Here is a 16,427-nt window from a genome sequence, read left to right as displayed (position 1 = left end):
GACCCAACCACTTCGGTCCCGTTCTGTGACAGTCGCCTTCAGTCGATCGATATCGAGGCCAGGGAGTCGCCGCCCTCCAGGCCGCCGCTTGGCCCGGCCATTCTTCATACTCTATGTTAACAATATCTTCCCCTTGGGTGGCTCCAAAGTATGCTGAGCCTTACTGTCCCCACAGGCCACGCGTGATTGCCTGCGTTCCGTCTGGCATTGCAGACGCTCGTAGCTGGTTCGGAACCATCACAAACCAAGAGCCATGTGACAGTTCAGGATCGTGCCCTGCTCTCGAAATTAGTACCAGGCTGCCGTGCAAGAAAAAGCCATAGTTACTCCGTTAACAAGATGTCGGTATAAAATTCCGCCCTCAGAACCCAGCAAGTGTGATCCCTAGTACGCTCTCCACAGCATCCGCCCATGAGACCCTCACCGAGATATCAGGTCAATAGGTGCCACTTGATGATATCCTGGACCGGAGTCTCGCATCTGCGCTTATGTGGCACAGATGGTTCCAAGTCAGCGCAGTCTGAGCTGACCCCAGGACTATCCCATTGATTGTCTGGACCGCAGGCTGAAGCTCCAGATACGAATGCACGGTGGGTTTTCTGTTGAGGAGACCGTTTGGTAGTGATATTGCGGCTGGGAGGACCGCGGGAGCCTTTTGCTAGGACCACCCTTTCTGTACTCTACATGCTCGTCCGGCACACTGGTCTACGTAGCTGTTCAAAGGTTTGCCCAAACCTGCCTAAGTTCATGCGTGATTACTCTTCCTTGATGGTCATGCAGCATTGTATCCATGCTGGCCGCCCGCCTCTGGGGTGTTGAGAATTCTGCAAGCGATCCTAAAGCAGGCCTAATCTGGCAAGCCCGGTTTCTCAGCTGGACCGAAGGCCACTGGAGCGAATGCGAGATAAGTTAGGCACACGCCACCAGAATGCGCCCATGACGGTGGATTAATGAATGTAATCACAGACTGAGATAAGGCCGCTTTGCTCCTAGCCTGACCTCGGGGTATGAGTGTGGTGGTTCTGAAGCAACTCAGGTTGATGGGTGTTTACCGTGCATGGCTCTTCCGTGCGGACTCAGTATGTCGAGATAGAGGGGCAACCTCGGGACTGGGCACCAGTCGGTATTTCGTACAAATGTAGTATTGCTTACGGGTTGGAAACGGTCCGTGCTGCGCTGAGTTGGTCCAAGTCCAGGCACGGCTTGTCTTTTTCTCAACGAATCGCGGGTGAGACATCGCGTTGATGAACGCTCCGACGGTCCATTTCGGAGCCGAGTGCGGTTTCGGCCCGGGGTACTGTTTGCACCCCATTTTCCCCCAGTCTAGATTCGATCTGCACCAGGTTCTCGAGGCAAGCCTGTCGATCGGAACCCGGCCAACTGCAAACAACTTACATATGTATGTACGTACGTACTATGGTAGTGCACGACGTGACTTGAGTGGAGACACATCCGGGTCACTCCAAAGCCGACCCCGCGCATCCCGGACGTGCGGGCGGGCGGAGTCGAGGACCGGCTTCAGGGGTATCCACGCGAGTAGACACCGCCGGTCTCAACTCTGAAGACTGGCGGGAGGTCAGTTGATCGTCGCTTGACCTTGGGACCGAATCGCCGACTCCGGCAAGTCCGGCTATGCGTCGTCGCATCCGACATCTAGGTTAGCACCCAACGTTCAACTCCAAGGTCCCAACTCAATTGGTCAGGAACTGAGGCGCTTGTCGCCCGAGACTCTGGATGCATCAGTAATCGCCATAGTTCTGGTGCAACTCAATGTACGTGTGAGTGCCACGGCCGATCTAGAAACGGCTTCGTGGCACAGAGAAGCCCTCTGTATATAAATGGCGAGGTGATGCTATGATAGCATTTCAGATCAGTCGGAATAGAACCGAAGAATTCCCATGTAACTCCATCCAAATCAAACATGTCCCACGATGATGCACGAGTTGGAAGAGGTATGGAGTGCCCCTTTAGGCCGGGTAGCACCTCTATACCTTCTTCAGCACCTAAACATAATGACCAAAACATCAAGGAGGAGGATCTTGTTCCAATTCCTCAACCCCCAGTCCACTGGTTCACGAGGAACATGCCAGAGATCGAGCCTGCATTCCCTGCACGCTCGAATTGGCGACTGGCTGCAATGTATGGCGACATTGTCAAACTTGATCTTGTCAAAGAAACAGTCGTTATCGTTTCATCCCATGAGCTCGCCAACGAGGTCTATGACGAAACCCGATTCGAGAAGCACGTTGCGGGGGGTCTCAAAGTCCTGAGAGATGTGCTTGGCGCTGGGCTCTTTACAGCTTATCCGGGCGAGCATGTAGGTCATCATGATAAAGTAGACGACTAGAAGTCTGCTAACATACGACATAGAGCTGGGAAACGGCGCATCGCATCCTAATGCCAGCATTTGGGCCAATCGCCATCAAGAAAATGTTTCCCCAAATGCAGGACATAATCTCACAGCTGGTGTTGAGATGGGACAGGCTAGGCACAGACAACGAGATCGTATGCGCAGATGACTTCACGATATGCCTCCCACTCTTACTTTGCGTGCGCCCCGGCTGACGTTGCAGCACAGATTGGCCTTCGACACTATTGCTCTTTGCGGCTTCTCTTACCGCTTCAACAGCTTCTATCGGGACAACACCCATCCCTTCGCCCAGCAGATGGCGGAGACCCTGATTGAGGCTGGAAAGAGGGCAAATCGTACAGCCATTGAGAACAGTATGCGTATTTTCTCAGCCGAAGAAACAAAGAAAAATGTACAGGCAATGTGGAAGCTCTGCGACGAGCTTGTTGCTGATCGCAGGCGCAACCCTAAGCCGGAAGTGAACGACATTCTAAATGCCATGCTGAACAGAGAGGACCCAGAAACGGGCGAGAAAATGTCTGATGAGAGTATTCGCTTCAACATGCTGACTTTCTTGGTGAGTTTCGTTCCATAACCTGCGAACCACAGATGGTACCTTGTATTGATCGTCTTACGCTCCTGGATTAACACCACAAACAGATTGCTGGACACGAAACCACAAGTGGGGCTCTTTCCTTCCTGTTTTACAACTTCTTGAGAAATCCCAAAACATTTCAGAAGGCACAGGAGGAAGTCGACCGTGTTGTTGGAGACAACATTCTTGACGCTCGACACATCCCGCAGCTGAAATACGTGGAGGCCTGCATTCGTGAGACCCTCCGAGTTTTGGGACCCATCACTCAAAATCAGGTCCACGCCAAGGAAGACACCATAGTCGGTGGCAAGTATAAGGTGACGAAGGATATGACTATCCGTGTCAATCTTCGAGGCATACATCACGATGCACGGGTATGGGGGCCTGACGCCGAGGAGTTCCGCCCAGAGCGGATGCTAGAGGGCGGTTTCGAGAAGGCGCCACGAAATGCGTGGAAGCCGTTCGGAAATGGCGAACGGGCTTGCATTGGGCGCTCCCTGGCAGAGCAAGAGATGGTCATGACCACCACAATGATCCTTCAAAGATTCCAAGTCCACATGGTCGATCCCAGCTATGATCTCCGTAAGTTATCTTTACTGCCACGATTTTACTGTCATACTGACCCAATTTCATAGATCTCAAGAGTACCTTGACAGTCAAGCCAGCTGACTTCAAGATCAAGGTCTCACGAAGACCGAACAAGGATGCCCTCGTGGGTATTCCCGGGTCTGTTCCGGCATCCGCCAAGGAGGGTATTCAGAAGAAACAGCCTGGATACAGATTTGGCGTCTCTGCCAGCAAGAATCCGCTTTTAATACTCTATGGCTCGAATGCCGGTACTTGCAAGTACATGGCCGAGGATCTTCAGACCATGGCCAAGGAGCGAGGCTTGAATCCCACGGTGGAAACTATGGACGAAGCTACGGAGCACTTGCCAACAGACCAACCTGTCGCCATAATTTCCCCCTCATACGAAGGAAAGCCAGCTGACAATGCAAGAAAATTCGTGGCATGGGTTGAGTCGCTCAAGTCTGGAGCTTTGAACAACGTGAAGTTCTCCGTTTTTGGCGTTGGCAACAGTGACTGGGCCACTACCTTCCACAAAATACCTAAATTACTAGATCAAAGCATGCCGAAACTTGGAGCCAAGGCTTTTATGCCGGCGGGGTTTGCGGATGTAAAGGAAGACCTTGTAGGACCATGGGAAGATTGGCGAGACGATCTTCTTTCATCGATTGGCGATGAGAAACATCCAGCTCAAGCCCCCGAGCTGGGCGTCAAGATTGAGAAACCCTCGATGGCAAACAAGCTTGCTGGCGCAGAGGTCTCCGAGGCCATGGTGAAATCAAATGTAGAGATCGCTTCTGCCGAAATGGGATCTGCAAAGCGACATATGGAGGTCGAGTTGCCGCAGGGGATGTCCTATGAGCCTGGAGGTATGTTGAGAACATATGCCGATGAAGAAAGTCCACAGTGCTAACTCATACAAAGACTATATCGTTGTTCTGCCCACAAACCCGCCAAACACGGTCAAGCGTGCTGTTCGTCGTTTCAACCTGAACTTGGACGACGTAATTACTGTTTCGGGAACAAGCAAGGAGTTCTTGGTAGGATACCCCAACTGACACCCGGTGGCCCAATGCACTGACGATACCGCAGACGGGGAGTGGGCCGGCCACTGTTCTGGACATACTTGCCTCACGTGTAGAGTTGGGCACCCCGGCTTCCAAGAGGCAAACCCAAATGATTGCCCAGTCCGCCAGCGATGGGGATAAGGACCGGCTCATGGCATTTGCATCTTCAGACAGTAATTTCAACGCCGAAGTCATCTCGAAGCGCAAGTCGGTTCTTGACCTGCTCGAGGACTTTCCAAGCTCAAAGCTTTCGCTCGCGCAGTACCTTGACATGCTCAAGCCATTGGCCCCTCGACAGTATTCCATTTCCTCATCCCCTCTCGCCTCTGAATTCAAACAGACAGTCGGCAATACTGAAGGCCAACTCAGCCCAGTCGTGGCCTCTATCACCTACGATGTGCACGAAGCGCCGTCGCGAAGCGGCAACAACCGCACTTTCTACGGCGTAGCGTCCACCTACCTCGCCTCACGTGGATCGGGGTCCAAGATCCGCTGCTTCGTGCGCCGCTCCAACACAGGTTTTCACCTACCTTCGGACCCCAGCACGCCGATCATCATGATCGCAGCTGGAACGGGACTGGCCCCGTTCCGCGGTTTTGTCCAGGAACGTGCTTGCGTCATCGAACACAACCACGCTGAGAAGAAGCTCGCCCCAGCGTTGCTGTACTTTGGATGTCGTGATGCCGATAAGGATTTCCTATACCGAAAAGAGCTGGAGGAGTGGGAAAAGCTCGGTGCTGTGAGCCTACGCCCGGTCTTCTCAAGACATGGACCCCAGGGTTGCCACAAATACGTGTACGAGCGCATGTGGGACGAGCGGGAAGAGGCGCGCCGATTATTCTTAGAGGGCGGTAAGATCTATGTCTGTGGTTCTGCGCTCAAATTGGCCAAGAGCGCTGCGGATGTGAGCATGCGGATTTGGTTAGAGAAACATCCAGGGAAGACAGAGAAGGATGCCAGAGATTGGCTGGATGGAATTCGGGAGGTGAGATATGTCAGTGATGTGTTTGATTAAGTTGTCCCGCGCTTTTCGGTTTTTGTGCCGAGTTTCGATCGCTGCATAGGTAATTTGAGAACACATTCTTTGCCCCCTTAAACCTTGAGAAAGTTTGTGTAAGGTGTATGGACAAATGCAGGGTAGGGGACGTCCTCAACATCAGGTTAACACGAGTGCTTCATTTTCCCCAGTCTATCTTCACATTGGCTCCGAATAAGCGTGTCTAAAGACTCTTAAAACTCGGCCAGATATGTAGATTGTGACCCGTATAGCATATGACTTGAAACGGAGATGGTCGCTCAGTCAGACATTAAAGACCCTCTCCAAACCATCAACCGAGACGTGCATATGAGCTACTGTCATAGGACGTGTGGCTATAAATAACGAGCCAATCAGATGGTATAGTTTCCGAGCGGACTACTCAGCAGTGATCGTGGGTCCGCTTCCCCATCCTTCTGCTCAACCAATCTAAATGCTCCAAATCCGAGGCAAGCAACGACGTTTGATCTGCCCGTTATGGACCATCCCATCCTCCTTCATTCCCTTTTGTTCTGCAACGCCTGCCCGTGGTGAATTAATTGAGCCGACCATGCGTCAAAGCTCAGGGTCCGACACGAAGCCTAAAGCCGCCTATCGCAAATCCAAGGTGAAGTCTGGCTGTCGTACATGCAAGTAGGTTCGTTCATATGTCCATCACAATGGCAAAGGTCTCACGTGATACAGGACACGCAAGGTCAAGTGCGATGAGGGAAGACCTGCCTGCAAACGATGCGTGACTACGGGCCGAGTCTGCGACGGCTATGGCATCTGGGGTGGAGGAGGCAATCATTATGCTGATCGATCTGATAAAAGGCAATCATCTCTAGTTCTACAACCAAAGACACCTGCTCCCCTAGGACCTGGAACGGTGGATCAGGAGCATCGCTTCGAGTGGTTCTTGTGTCGCACTACCCTCAAGCTCCCCGGCGGTTTCGTCTCTGGGTTTTGGAAAGTACTTGTACTTCAGGCCAGCTTGGCCGAGCCAGCTGTACTGCATGCAGCTCTCGCATTGAGTGCGGCACATCAGAACGAGCCTTATAAAGGCATTCGAGACCGAGGCGATGCATCTGTGATCCTAGATCCGGAAGAGCGCTTCGTGTTAACCCACTACACGAAGGCAATCAGCCATCTCCAACCACATCTCGCCGTCACTGAGAAATCATCCTTGCGAGTGGCATTGATAACGTGTCTACTGTTTACGTGCACCGAGTTTCTCCGTGGCCACTATGTGTCGGGTATCTCCCATCTACATAACGGGATCAAGGTGCTTGAAACATTCAAGTTTGCACCGAAGTCCACGGGTACCACGCCGCCGCCCTCATGGAATTTTAGTGATTATTGGATTGTGGAGACCTTCGCAAGGCTCTATATTGGATCTTGTCTTTTCGGTCAGAGCTTTCCCGGACATTGCCCCGTCATTCCCGACTGGACTGTCGGCTTCCCTGATGTAATGTTCCACAACATCGGACAAGCTAGACACAGTTTGGACTGGTTGCTAGAAGAAACACTTGTTCTTGAACAGCAAGCTCGCAACACTCGAACAGCCTTTAGTGATGAGGATCTTCACCTTGTCGACTTTACTGAGAGAAAAGAGCACGTGAAATCAAATTTCGAGTCCTGGAAAAGAACGTACGAGATTGCAAGCGCAAATTTTGATACTCAAGACACCTTTTTGGACCCCCTTGCACACAAATTGCTCCAGGCATACTACCCCATGGTTGAAATCATGGCCGCAAGGTGTACAGAATCCTGCGAATTAAACTATGATGCTCACGTCGGGGATTTCCTCGCCATTCTGGCTCGAGCGTTGGCCAACTTCAAGATAGGCAGGTCCCACGCACTAGCAAAGGCATTAAACGAGCAAGGAATGTCCCTCTCTCGTTCCATATCTGACATGGGATCCATACCGTCTCTTTATTACGTTGCATTGAAATGCCGAGTCCGTCGGATCAGGCACCACGCCCTCAAACTCTTGGCATTATGTTCCCATAAAGAAGGGATATGGGATGCAAAAATTGTCACCAAAGTTGCCAGGGAGGTAGTTAGGATTGAAGAGGATGGCTTCTACCAGAACCACATGTTATCGGATGACTTTGACGACTATTCTCTCCCTACCGAGGAAGAGATAGTACTGCCAACACTACCGGAGTCGCAGAGAGTCAATCACGTGCAAGTGACGTTCCCAGATGATACGTCGGGGAGTCTCGTACTGGAATGCCTGCGGAAGCGCGATGACGGAGGCTGGTATGTCTTGACGAGGATATTCGACCCAATTGCCCAGATGTGGAAAAGCCCACGAGACGTCAAGGGCTTTAATCCATTGAGCCAAGTCTGAGAGTGTAACTAACTTCGTTCTCCATATGCCGCTCCATTTATCATCACAATCAATATGACCTCAAACTATCAACTGCATTGAAAAGCTTTGCCGGGAGCGTAAAGAAACATATTGCTCAGTCAATCACAGTGAGAACCATTCTAAATTTACTGGGTCTTGTCATGGCTCCATGAACTCTGACAAGTAGACGATCTGAACAAGTTCAGACAGTGGAAACGACAGAAGCTTCTAGGCCCGAATGCCTTGTTGAGGTCATCGCGGTTCTAGTCCCACTGGGGGGGTATTCGTGAAATCGATACATTTGAAAGAAAGATTACACCAATGGAACTCGATAGACGCCTACACGGTGAAGGCCAGCTGTAGACACCATATATGCTCTTCATGGTTTGACAGAGTTCGAGGAACTCGTCTATTCAACTATATATACAACTTTGTCGTACTGCGTGCAGCCGTAGTGCTGTAGCATTTGCGTGGCCATCTTTTTAAGAGACAACATTGAGGAGGGCATTGCGTAGCATCCCAAAGAAGCTCTCAAACAAACCGTAGTCTGTTCCTTGAAGCCATCGGACAACAACTCTGACCTCGTCTTCCTCACCCGACTGATCCTGCTTCGCGTTGATTGAAATAGAGAACCCGAAAGGGCAGTCGAGTACTGTTTTATCCGCCTTCCCTTTCGCTGGCCGCGGCCGAGCTAGGATTCCCTTATCTTTGCTCCTTCGATAGGATCTGCTCCAGACGTTCTGATTGGCAAAGCCTACGACTCTCAATCTGTCTTCGTCCATGTTCCAGGAGACCAGATCCAGACCGTCAGTCACATCTTCCAACTGGGTCCAGAAGATGTTCTCAAGCTGTTCTGCGCCCCCGCTCTTTGCACACCTCGCGGCAGCCGTGAACTCTGTCCAGGGCGGCAGGAGCTTCTTGCCAGCGGATGGCTCAAAGCGTCGGCATGATTGACTACCTGGCCTCCTATTTACGAAACTCCAGCCTACAGCCCACCTCCGAGTTTTCTTGCCCTGGACAAATTCTGTCAAGGCATAATTACCGATGTCGTGGTCCTTTAGAAGTTGGACGATCTCGTCAAGACTCGACTGTTTTCCTAGCATAGTAGTGTACCATTGAACGCGTTCCCGAAGGATGAGAGACTCGTCAAACATGCGTTTGAAAAAGCCAACCTCGCCGCCATCGCACACCATCTCACTTGACGCGCCGGTGCATGCACTATTAGGAGGTTTGGACTTCTGCTTGGCCAGCTCTACAAGCTCGGATTCGGAAGTGTAGAATGGCGGATTTGTCATGACGAAATCAATCTGGTCCAAATCCAACTCATCGAGAGATATGAGTTTGTCTTTGGCAGAACGCTTAACAATCCGGATCCTGGAGCCCAGGTTGTTGAGCTCGACGTTCCTTTGCGCAAATTCCAGGGACTTCTCATCGATATCGGTGCCAATGAAGGACCACGAAGGACGTTGTGTGCAGCCCAGGAGCGGGTAAATTGCACTCGCACCGGTTCCAATGTCTAGGCCAGTGACTTTGCGACCCGGCTGGTAGGCATCGGAAAAGGATTGCGAAGTGGTGTCCAAAAGACTCTTGATCCACAGAATATAATTGTGTCTGTTAGGAACCTAAGGCTGTAAGACGCTGCCCGTAAGTCTTGGCAAGGGTCGCAGAACTCACAGGAGGGCAAAGGCGATCATCGGGTAAGTCGATCTCCAGTCCAAAATCAAGCCTCAAAAGCGTTCTAGTCAACTGCATCACTGAGGATGGATCGGTGAAGTCGAGATGTTGGCCATCTTTGAGACTACGAGGACTGTTGTATCAGTTATCGGCCGCCAGCTTAGCCAGGGGTGAATCGCACAACCTACCAAGCACAGAAGTCCCGGTCCTTCTCGCCCAAGGCTTGGAAGTCAATCTCACCCGTGTATAGACGGCAAAAGCGGGCATCTTGGCGTTCGTGTTCCAAAGTCTGCTGAGTGTCTTTGCGAGTTTTGCTCACTTCAGTGAAAGAGACTTCAGATTCATCATCGCGCTCGTCGGGTAGTTTCACGGCTTTGCGTGCAGCCGCTAAGCGTTGGGAGAAGGTCAACTTCCCTCCATCGCCGGGGTGTTTTCTTTTCACACCCCGGACTCCGGGGTCACCCTCCGCCGGATCCATATCACGAGCTCGACTTTGAAAAGCACCAGACTAAGCTTGATGCGACTCTGGGCGTCTTGGGTTCTTGTGTTCGTGAGCGCCGAAGCTGGGCGCTGGCTGGTGTTGCCGAGCACGATATTCTCGGTGACCACCGGCCGAGGCACCACCGTACAGTACGGTACAGTAGGAGGGCGGCTGTGGTCTGTGCTTAGCATCCACCCCAATGCACCCTCGTGGCCCGAGAACTCCACTGGATATCCGATCGAAGTGACGGCGCTCTTTGCCAACTGCGTTACATGATTATAAAAAGGAGCTAATCTACATACATACGGCGGTTCACCACCGGATCCAGATGTGGAAGTTCATCAGTACTTGAGAAGTCTTCGTGCTGCTGATCCTCCAGATATTATCCTTCCCACTCGTCATAAGCCAGACCGCCCGCCTCCCACGCTGCCGCTGCCAAGAACGTATCGCTTTCACCAAACCTCTTACCAACGATTTGGAACGCGATGGGCAGTTTTCCTGCCACACCCTCTTCCCTTGGCTTTCCCCAGCCGATGGGCATTGTCATCGCCGGATGTCCTGTCACATTGAACATGCCAGTGTTCATGTTATTGCCAAGTGCAAGGTCCAGGTGTCCCATGACGCCTCCGCCGTGCCATTTCTCGTTTCGCTGCATGGCCACCGTCGGTGTTGCTGGAGTTATCAAAACGTCATATTTCGACAGGGCATCGTCGTACGCGGCTCGAAGCTCGTGAACATGCATCATGGCTTTGTTCTGGTACGCTGGCGGGAACAGATCCGGGTTGGACAAATATGCGCCAGAGAAGAACACGTTCACGACTGCTGGGTTGAACTTGTTCATGGTCTCATACCAATCTTGATCAGGGACAGGGGGGTTGAGATCGGGCAGCGTGTGTGAGAGCAGCGTCGGCGACATGTTGGTCATCGAGTCAATCATTTGGGCCCGGGTGGCCGCCGTCCAGATGGCTGGGCCGAGCTTGTGCATGGGGATCGATACCTCCTCGACTGTTCCGCCAAGCGAGGCGAAGCGTTGGCAAGCCGCTTTCGTCACAGCAGCCACTTCTGGTGATATCGTGGGTACCTCCCAACCTTCCTTGAGAACGCCTACCCTCAGCCCTTTGGCTGCTTGGGTGGCGGTCCATGTGCCCGCAGCTGATCGGTCCGCGATGGACTTGTCAAGTATCTCGTGATACTGTGGTACGCATGTTCTTAATGGAGTCTCGGGTGTCATTCGTGGGTCCATGCCATCGTAGCCGGACAGGACGCTCAACAGCAGTGCCGTGTCCCTCACACTCCCTGCCATTGGGCCGCAGTGATCTATAAGGGGGTGCAAGCTTGCGATGCCGGTGTAAGGAACTAGCCCATGTGTCGGCTTGAGGCCGTAGATACCACTGTAAGCAGCAGGCAACCGAATGCTGCCTCCTTGGTCACCACCGAGTGCAAAGTCCGCTCCGTCGCCGATGTCTACCGGTGGCAAGCCCTTCTTTGCTCTGATCTTCTTGACAACATTGACAGCAACGAGCCCGCCGCATCCTGAGCTAGAGCCGCCGCATGCATAGGCATATCTCTCGCCATGTGGACCCCTTGGCAGCCATGGATTGGCCACCGGCCCGCTGGCCGAGGTGAATGAGAGCGCAGACATGCAGTAGTTTTCGCATACTGCCGTGCCAGTGAACGTCGCCCCAGATTCGAGCACACGTTGGATCACAGGCGCATCGATCTTTGGGATGGGGTATTTTCCATCTTTGGATAGATGGGTAGGCGAGGTACCTATTGTCAGCGGTATTCCGGCCACCAGAATGTTATCCTTGGCCACCACTGTCTTTCCCTCCAAGAGGTTATTCTTGAGCGCCTTGGAGCTCTTGATGCTGGTCCTGTGACTCCAACCTCCGAGCGGGTTCCCTGGTGATCCATTTGTTGGGTTGCTGTATTCTCGAGTCGACCCAGAGACCATATCCGGGACCAAGCGGGGGTCTACGTATTCTGGCATCTTGTATACGTACTTCACACACTTATCTGCGGCCTTGAGGAGCTCATAGTAGGCTGCCTCGTCGTCAGGCTGCAATGCCATTTTTCTGGAAGCCGTGAGCTGACGGAAGGCGTCAAGGGACACCAGGTCCCTGGGCATATTAGCCTATCGGTTCTCTCACGTTTGTCTTAGTACAACTTACGGCTCATCATGATCCATCATTATGATGGACATTTTGAAGATTGTTCCTACACCCGCATGCGAAACCCTGTACTACTTGCTCGCATACGCCAGAAAACAGAGTCAAGGCAAGAGTTCATTTGTAAATATTATAAATATTGGGTGCAAGCGATACGGCAATCGGTAGGAGACCAGTGAGGAGTGTTCGCGGCCACTTCCGGGCCACGCCCGATAACCCGCTAGATTGGACAGCTTCATCCCGTCCAGGTAGGCGGACACAAATGTCATTGGTCAATTACGTAGTCCAAAGAATCAGTAAAGTTATGATAAGTGCCTCTTATCAAGTGACTGGCGGACGACGTAGTGCCCCGCGGCGAAAGAGAGGAGAGATGATCTCCCAGCGACGCGGTGGGGTATGGAGGCTCCGTTGTCAAGAATCGGAGGGTTTCCGATGGTGATTTTGCTGTGGATGACCTCTGGACGTCGTATCTTGCAATGAGAGAGGGTGTAGCGTGCGTGCGTGATGGAAATTGCACATTTTCATCTACTACCTGTATTCATGCTGGGATTTCTTTACCGAGGGCTTCAATGTATATAGTGTCTACATTAGGATCATCGGTTATGTGACAAGGCGGCGAACGGAGCGCGCCTTCATATGGACTCGGGATTGACGAATGGGGACCACGCCGAACAGCTACGCCGAAAGAAAGCCTACGTAAAACAGGCATAACTTTGTCGCATCCTGCCCTAAAATGAAAGACATTGGACCGGAACTTTGTAAGGTGCTTCCATACACAGTTACAAGCCAATGATGGGCTGAGGATGGGCTGAGGGCACCACTATACATTTAGGAACCATCCTATATTGGACTGTCAGAAAACAAAAATTCTCGAGGACTTTTGCCCGCCCCAAAGCCACGCTAATCCGAGGTAGATATACCATAGATGCCTAGAGAGCTGGGGTTATAAACTGGAAAGCGTCACATTCCGTGTTGATTCTCTCAGAAGCCAGATAGCTTTTCAGAGAATCTGAGAATCTGGCCCAGTTCACCACACATTGTAGCCTCACTTCTCGAAGCTAGCTTAATATTGTCCAGTATCATCCTACGTGGCATTGCTTGAAGGCAGCTCTGCGAGGTTTATTTTGGTTCGTTATTGGTAGCAAATTCCGTCAAGACTCATTAACCCTTTGCCCCCCTCCAGTGAATAGTTACCCAATCAAGTTTAGTAGCTGAAGCATGGCTGACTGAGAGGGAGGCCAGGTATAGTATCACAGCGAAGCTGCAGCTGCGAGCCCGTGAATGGAGTCGGCACACCCTCTGACGGAGGTTACCGAACATGCGTTCGCAGCGAACAGAGGGTGGCATAACCGACTCGCTGTGTTTCGAGTGCCTCCCGATGCGCATGTATCGTTCGAGTCGGATTGGTGGCTACCACGCTATATGCCGTGCCCCAGGTCCATCCACACGGCACAGGGCATCCGGATGAAATGCCTGGGTGTGATGCTGTTCCGGCCTAGGACAAGCGTTTCGGCTGTTTGATGACCTGCACCACGAAAGTGGGGAACCGCCCATCTGCTGAAAGGCCGTTTCTTCCTGCTCGGCGTCATTTACGCACCCGTGTGCTTGCTTGGATCGCTTATTAGCACAGGTGTCGAGTCGATATACGACTCGGATTGATGGATGTAGTCATAGACCGGCAATTGATCTACCACCGCGAACACTATTTCTTCTTGAATAATCGTCTGTCGCTGGCCTTGGGATCAATGACCGGTGAGTACGAGGAAAAGCAAACAAGCGATTAGCGTAACGTAGGCTCCGGCGGAAGACACGGAGGGTTGGTCTAGACTGGACAACCTAGATCCCGCGGGCGCCAACACATTCTAGACTTGTGTGTCTCTGCAGGGCGGCACTGGAAACATTTGACCCATCTATCAACTCACGTGCGCAGCCGTACTATGTTCTATGTAATTCAACCCCGGAGCCCCTGTAGACCGTGTTCAACGTTATGAGCATAGCTCGTGCCGATGATTTAGATCCCGGTCTAGACGACGTAACTTTGTGGGAAGCCGACGGCTCCGCGAAACTTGCAATTTGCTTAATACATGGGCTGCTTGCAGGTTATGAGATACCTAGCCATATGGACTCTCAGAGTATTATGTATTTCTGTCCAACCTCGGAGAACGCTATTGGAAATTTTGGACACTACTGGACTTGGCCCGAGGCAATGAGTTCATGGGCAGGCCCAAGGGAGGGGGGGGAAGGGCCGGCCTGTGATCCGTAAGGTTGCGTGGTGGCTGGCGACTGGCATCGCGTCTCTCCGGACTCTCAGCCCAGCACGCACGCATGCACGCATCCACTCTCGGGGACGGCGTGTCTTGGAGGGACCCCTGTCTGGCAAACTCGGGAGGAAAACCTGAGGGTCCTCGACGCCGAGCGAACTGCAAAGAACGCTGGCCGCCCGGAAAAGGTGCTTTCGGTCATCGGTTCTCGAACTTCAAGACGGGGACTCTGGTTTCTAATGTTTTCTAAGACTGCGAAAGGGGCAGCATAGGCAAGAAGGAGGCCCGAGGAAGCTGTCCAATTTAGTCCCGGCCGCGGAAGTTGGATGCCCTGGATAAAGAGGGTCAAGACCGGCCCATGCCGGAGACAAGCTAGCGAAGGGCAGAAGGGCTTCCTGACGTCTGGCATATGTGGAGGTGGAGAACAATGACAATGGCGGGCAAAGTTGCACCAGTCATTCAACCTACCACCTGGCAACGAGTTACGTGCCCAAACAGTTCCCGGCCAAATCTCGCAGCTACTGCTGCAGTAGGCACGGCGTAGGCCGTGTGCCCTGCCGTCCTTGATCGGCACGAGGAGATGGCAGCCCGCAACGGAAGTTCGCCATGCTCATGGCCTAGGAGCCAGCCGTGTCGCAGTCGCCCCTTTGGGTTGGTCCTGGGCAGGTGTCTGGACTGAGCTGCGATGACGTGGCCGCACGCCGTTATGGCGCTTCGGGGTTGCGCGGATATGACAAAGTACCTACTTACATAGTCAAGTCATATGGAAGCGCCGTGGGCCGCTTGTCTGCTAGCCGTTGAGCGCTCAAAATACCCGAGACTGCCTTCGCGAGTCTTCGGCGGTCCATCTGATCCGGAGGCGACCCACACACCATTTACCATAGCAGGGACCTTGACGCACGCACGACCACATGGCATGGCTATGAGTCCTCGCGGGGGCTGCATACCTCGTAGGCTCCGGTAGCTAATACAAGACCAGAACCGATGGCTATAACCGAGACCCGTGACTTTAGTACGTGCTGCTGAACAAGATGATGGCGATGCTGGTTGCGCATATGCTTTTTGGTTGTCGGTATTGTTTTTCAATGCGAGTACCTACGAGTATGCGCTGGTGCCACTGCCGCCTTTCGGGGGCTTTTGCTCCAAAGATGCTCTTTCCGCGCCACGCTATGCCGCAATCGAGCCCGAGTCTTGTGCAGCTCAGCACATCTGTACCTGAGACGGAGAGGCGGCATCCCGTTTGTCCCCGGCGGGCAATAAAATACACACCTACCCTCCAAGTGTTGTAGAGATCTTCTCAGCCAACGGGCAGAAGTGGGCGCCGCACGAGGCCAGCCAAGCACGATGCAAACTGCCCATTAGTTACAGGATCTACGTAGATGTTGCTTCCAATAACCTGTCCTACCCGTCCCATCATATTTTCCCCTCGCGGGTCTGTTCCGGCTTGACAATACAGGCGAATCTTGTGTGCGTGCGAACGACATATCGTGTACACCTGGTAGGGAGTTGGAAGAATGCCGGGGGGTCAGGCCGTGGCACAGGCCATGCATGGCCCTCACTCGCCCTCCTCGAATGCGGTGCGGGTCCTCCGTACGGGCTGAGGAGGCGTCCTCGCAACCCGGAGGGGAATGAATGAGGCAGTGATGCAGGCATTGGGAAATGGAGGTGCGCGTTGCCTCGCTGTGTTCCTTCGGTCTCGAGACTTGTGACCCGTTTCGTCGCCAATCAGCCGTTGGTGCTGGTCTTGCAGTCGTCCGACCTCAGCTGGTGCAAATCGGAGATCGCAGCCCCCGGCGCCCAGCCCTCTTGCAGCTACTAACTTCCATACTGGACGCCGGACGGCCCCAGGATCGAGTCGGTCAGCTCCCACGACGCCCACCCCCTCCCCCTTCA

At 52.9% G+C, this 16,427-nt stretch overlaps 4 protein-coding genes across 4 annotated transcripts; 2 read left to right on the top strand and 2 right to left on the bottom strand.

Moving 5' to 3' along the window:
* Positions 1-1,921: 1,921 nt before the first annotated feature.
* JN550_010559 (uncharacterized protein) lies at positions 1,922-5,594 on the top strand (the record flags this gene model as incomplete). The annotated part of the gene is made up of 7 exons (XM_049308827.1): positions 1,922-2,317; positions 2,371-2,505; positions 2,574-2,927; positions 3,011-3,527; positions 3,581-4,381; positions 4,437-4,552; positions 4,605-5,594. 7 exons carry the CDS (start codon positions 1,922-1,924, stop codon positions 5,592-5,594), a joined length of 3,309 nt encoding a protein of 1,102 aa, XP_049167530.1.
* Positions 5,595-6,165: 571 nt separating this feature from the next.
* JN550_010558 (uncharacterized protein) lies at positions 6,166-7,950 on the top strand (the record flags this gene model as incomplete). The annotated part of the gene is made up of 2 exons (XM_049308826.1): positions 6,166-6,248; positions 6,300-7,950. 2 exons carry the CDS (start codon positions 6,166-6,168, stop codon positions 7,948-7,950), a joined length of 1,734 nt encoding a protein of 577 aa, XP_049167529.1.
* A 482-nt stretch (positions 7,951-8,432) lies between these two features.
* On the bottom strand, positions 8,433-10,102 carry JN550_010557 (uncharacterized protein; the record flags this gene model as incomplete). Its single annotated transcript, XM_049308825.1, has 3 exons — positions 8,433-9,572; positions 9,625-9,748; positions 9,813-10,102. The coding sequence occupies 3 exons, from the start codon at positions 10,100-10,102 to the stop codon at positions 8,433-8,435; spliced, it is 1,554 nt and encodes a 517-aa protein (XP_049167528.1).
* A 385-nt stretch (positions 10,103-10,487) lies between these two features.
* On the bottom strand, positions 10,488-12,308 carry JN550_010556 (uncharacterized protein; the record flags this gene model as incomplete). The annotated part of the gene is made up of 2 exons (XM_049308824.1): positions 10,488-12,225; positions 12,277-12,308. 2 exons carry the CDS (start codon positions 12,306-12,308, stop codon positions 10,488-10,490), a joined length of 1,770 nt encoding a protein of 589 aa, XP_049167527.1.
* Positions 12,309-16,427: the final 4,119 nt, after the last annotated feature.

Source organism: Neoarthrinium moseri (genome assembly GCF_022829205.1).
Source record: "Neoarthrinium moseri strain CBS 164.80 chromosome Unknown scaffold55_Wmoseri_CBS_16480, whole genome shotgun sequence".
Classification (NCBI taxonomy): domain Eukaryota; kingdom Fungi; phylum Ascomycota; class Sordariomycetes; order Amphisphaeriales; family Apiosporaceae; genus Neoarthrinium; species Neoarthrinium moseri.
The sequence above is the reverse complement of the archived record's forward strand: the minus strand, read 5'-3'. Positions and strand labels throughout refer to the sequence as shown.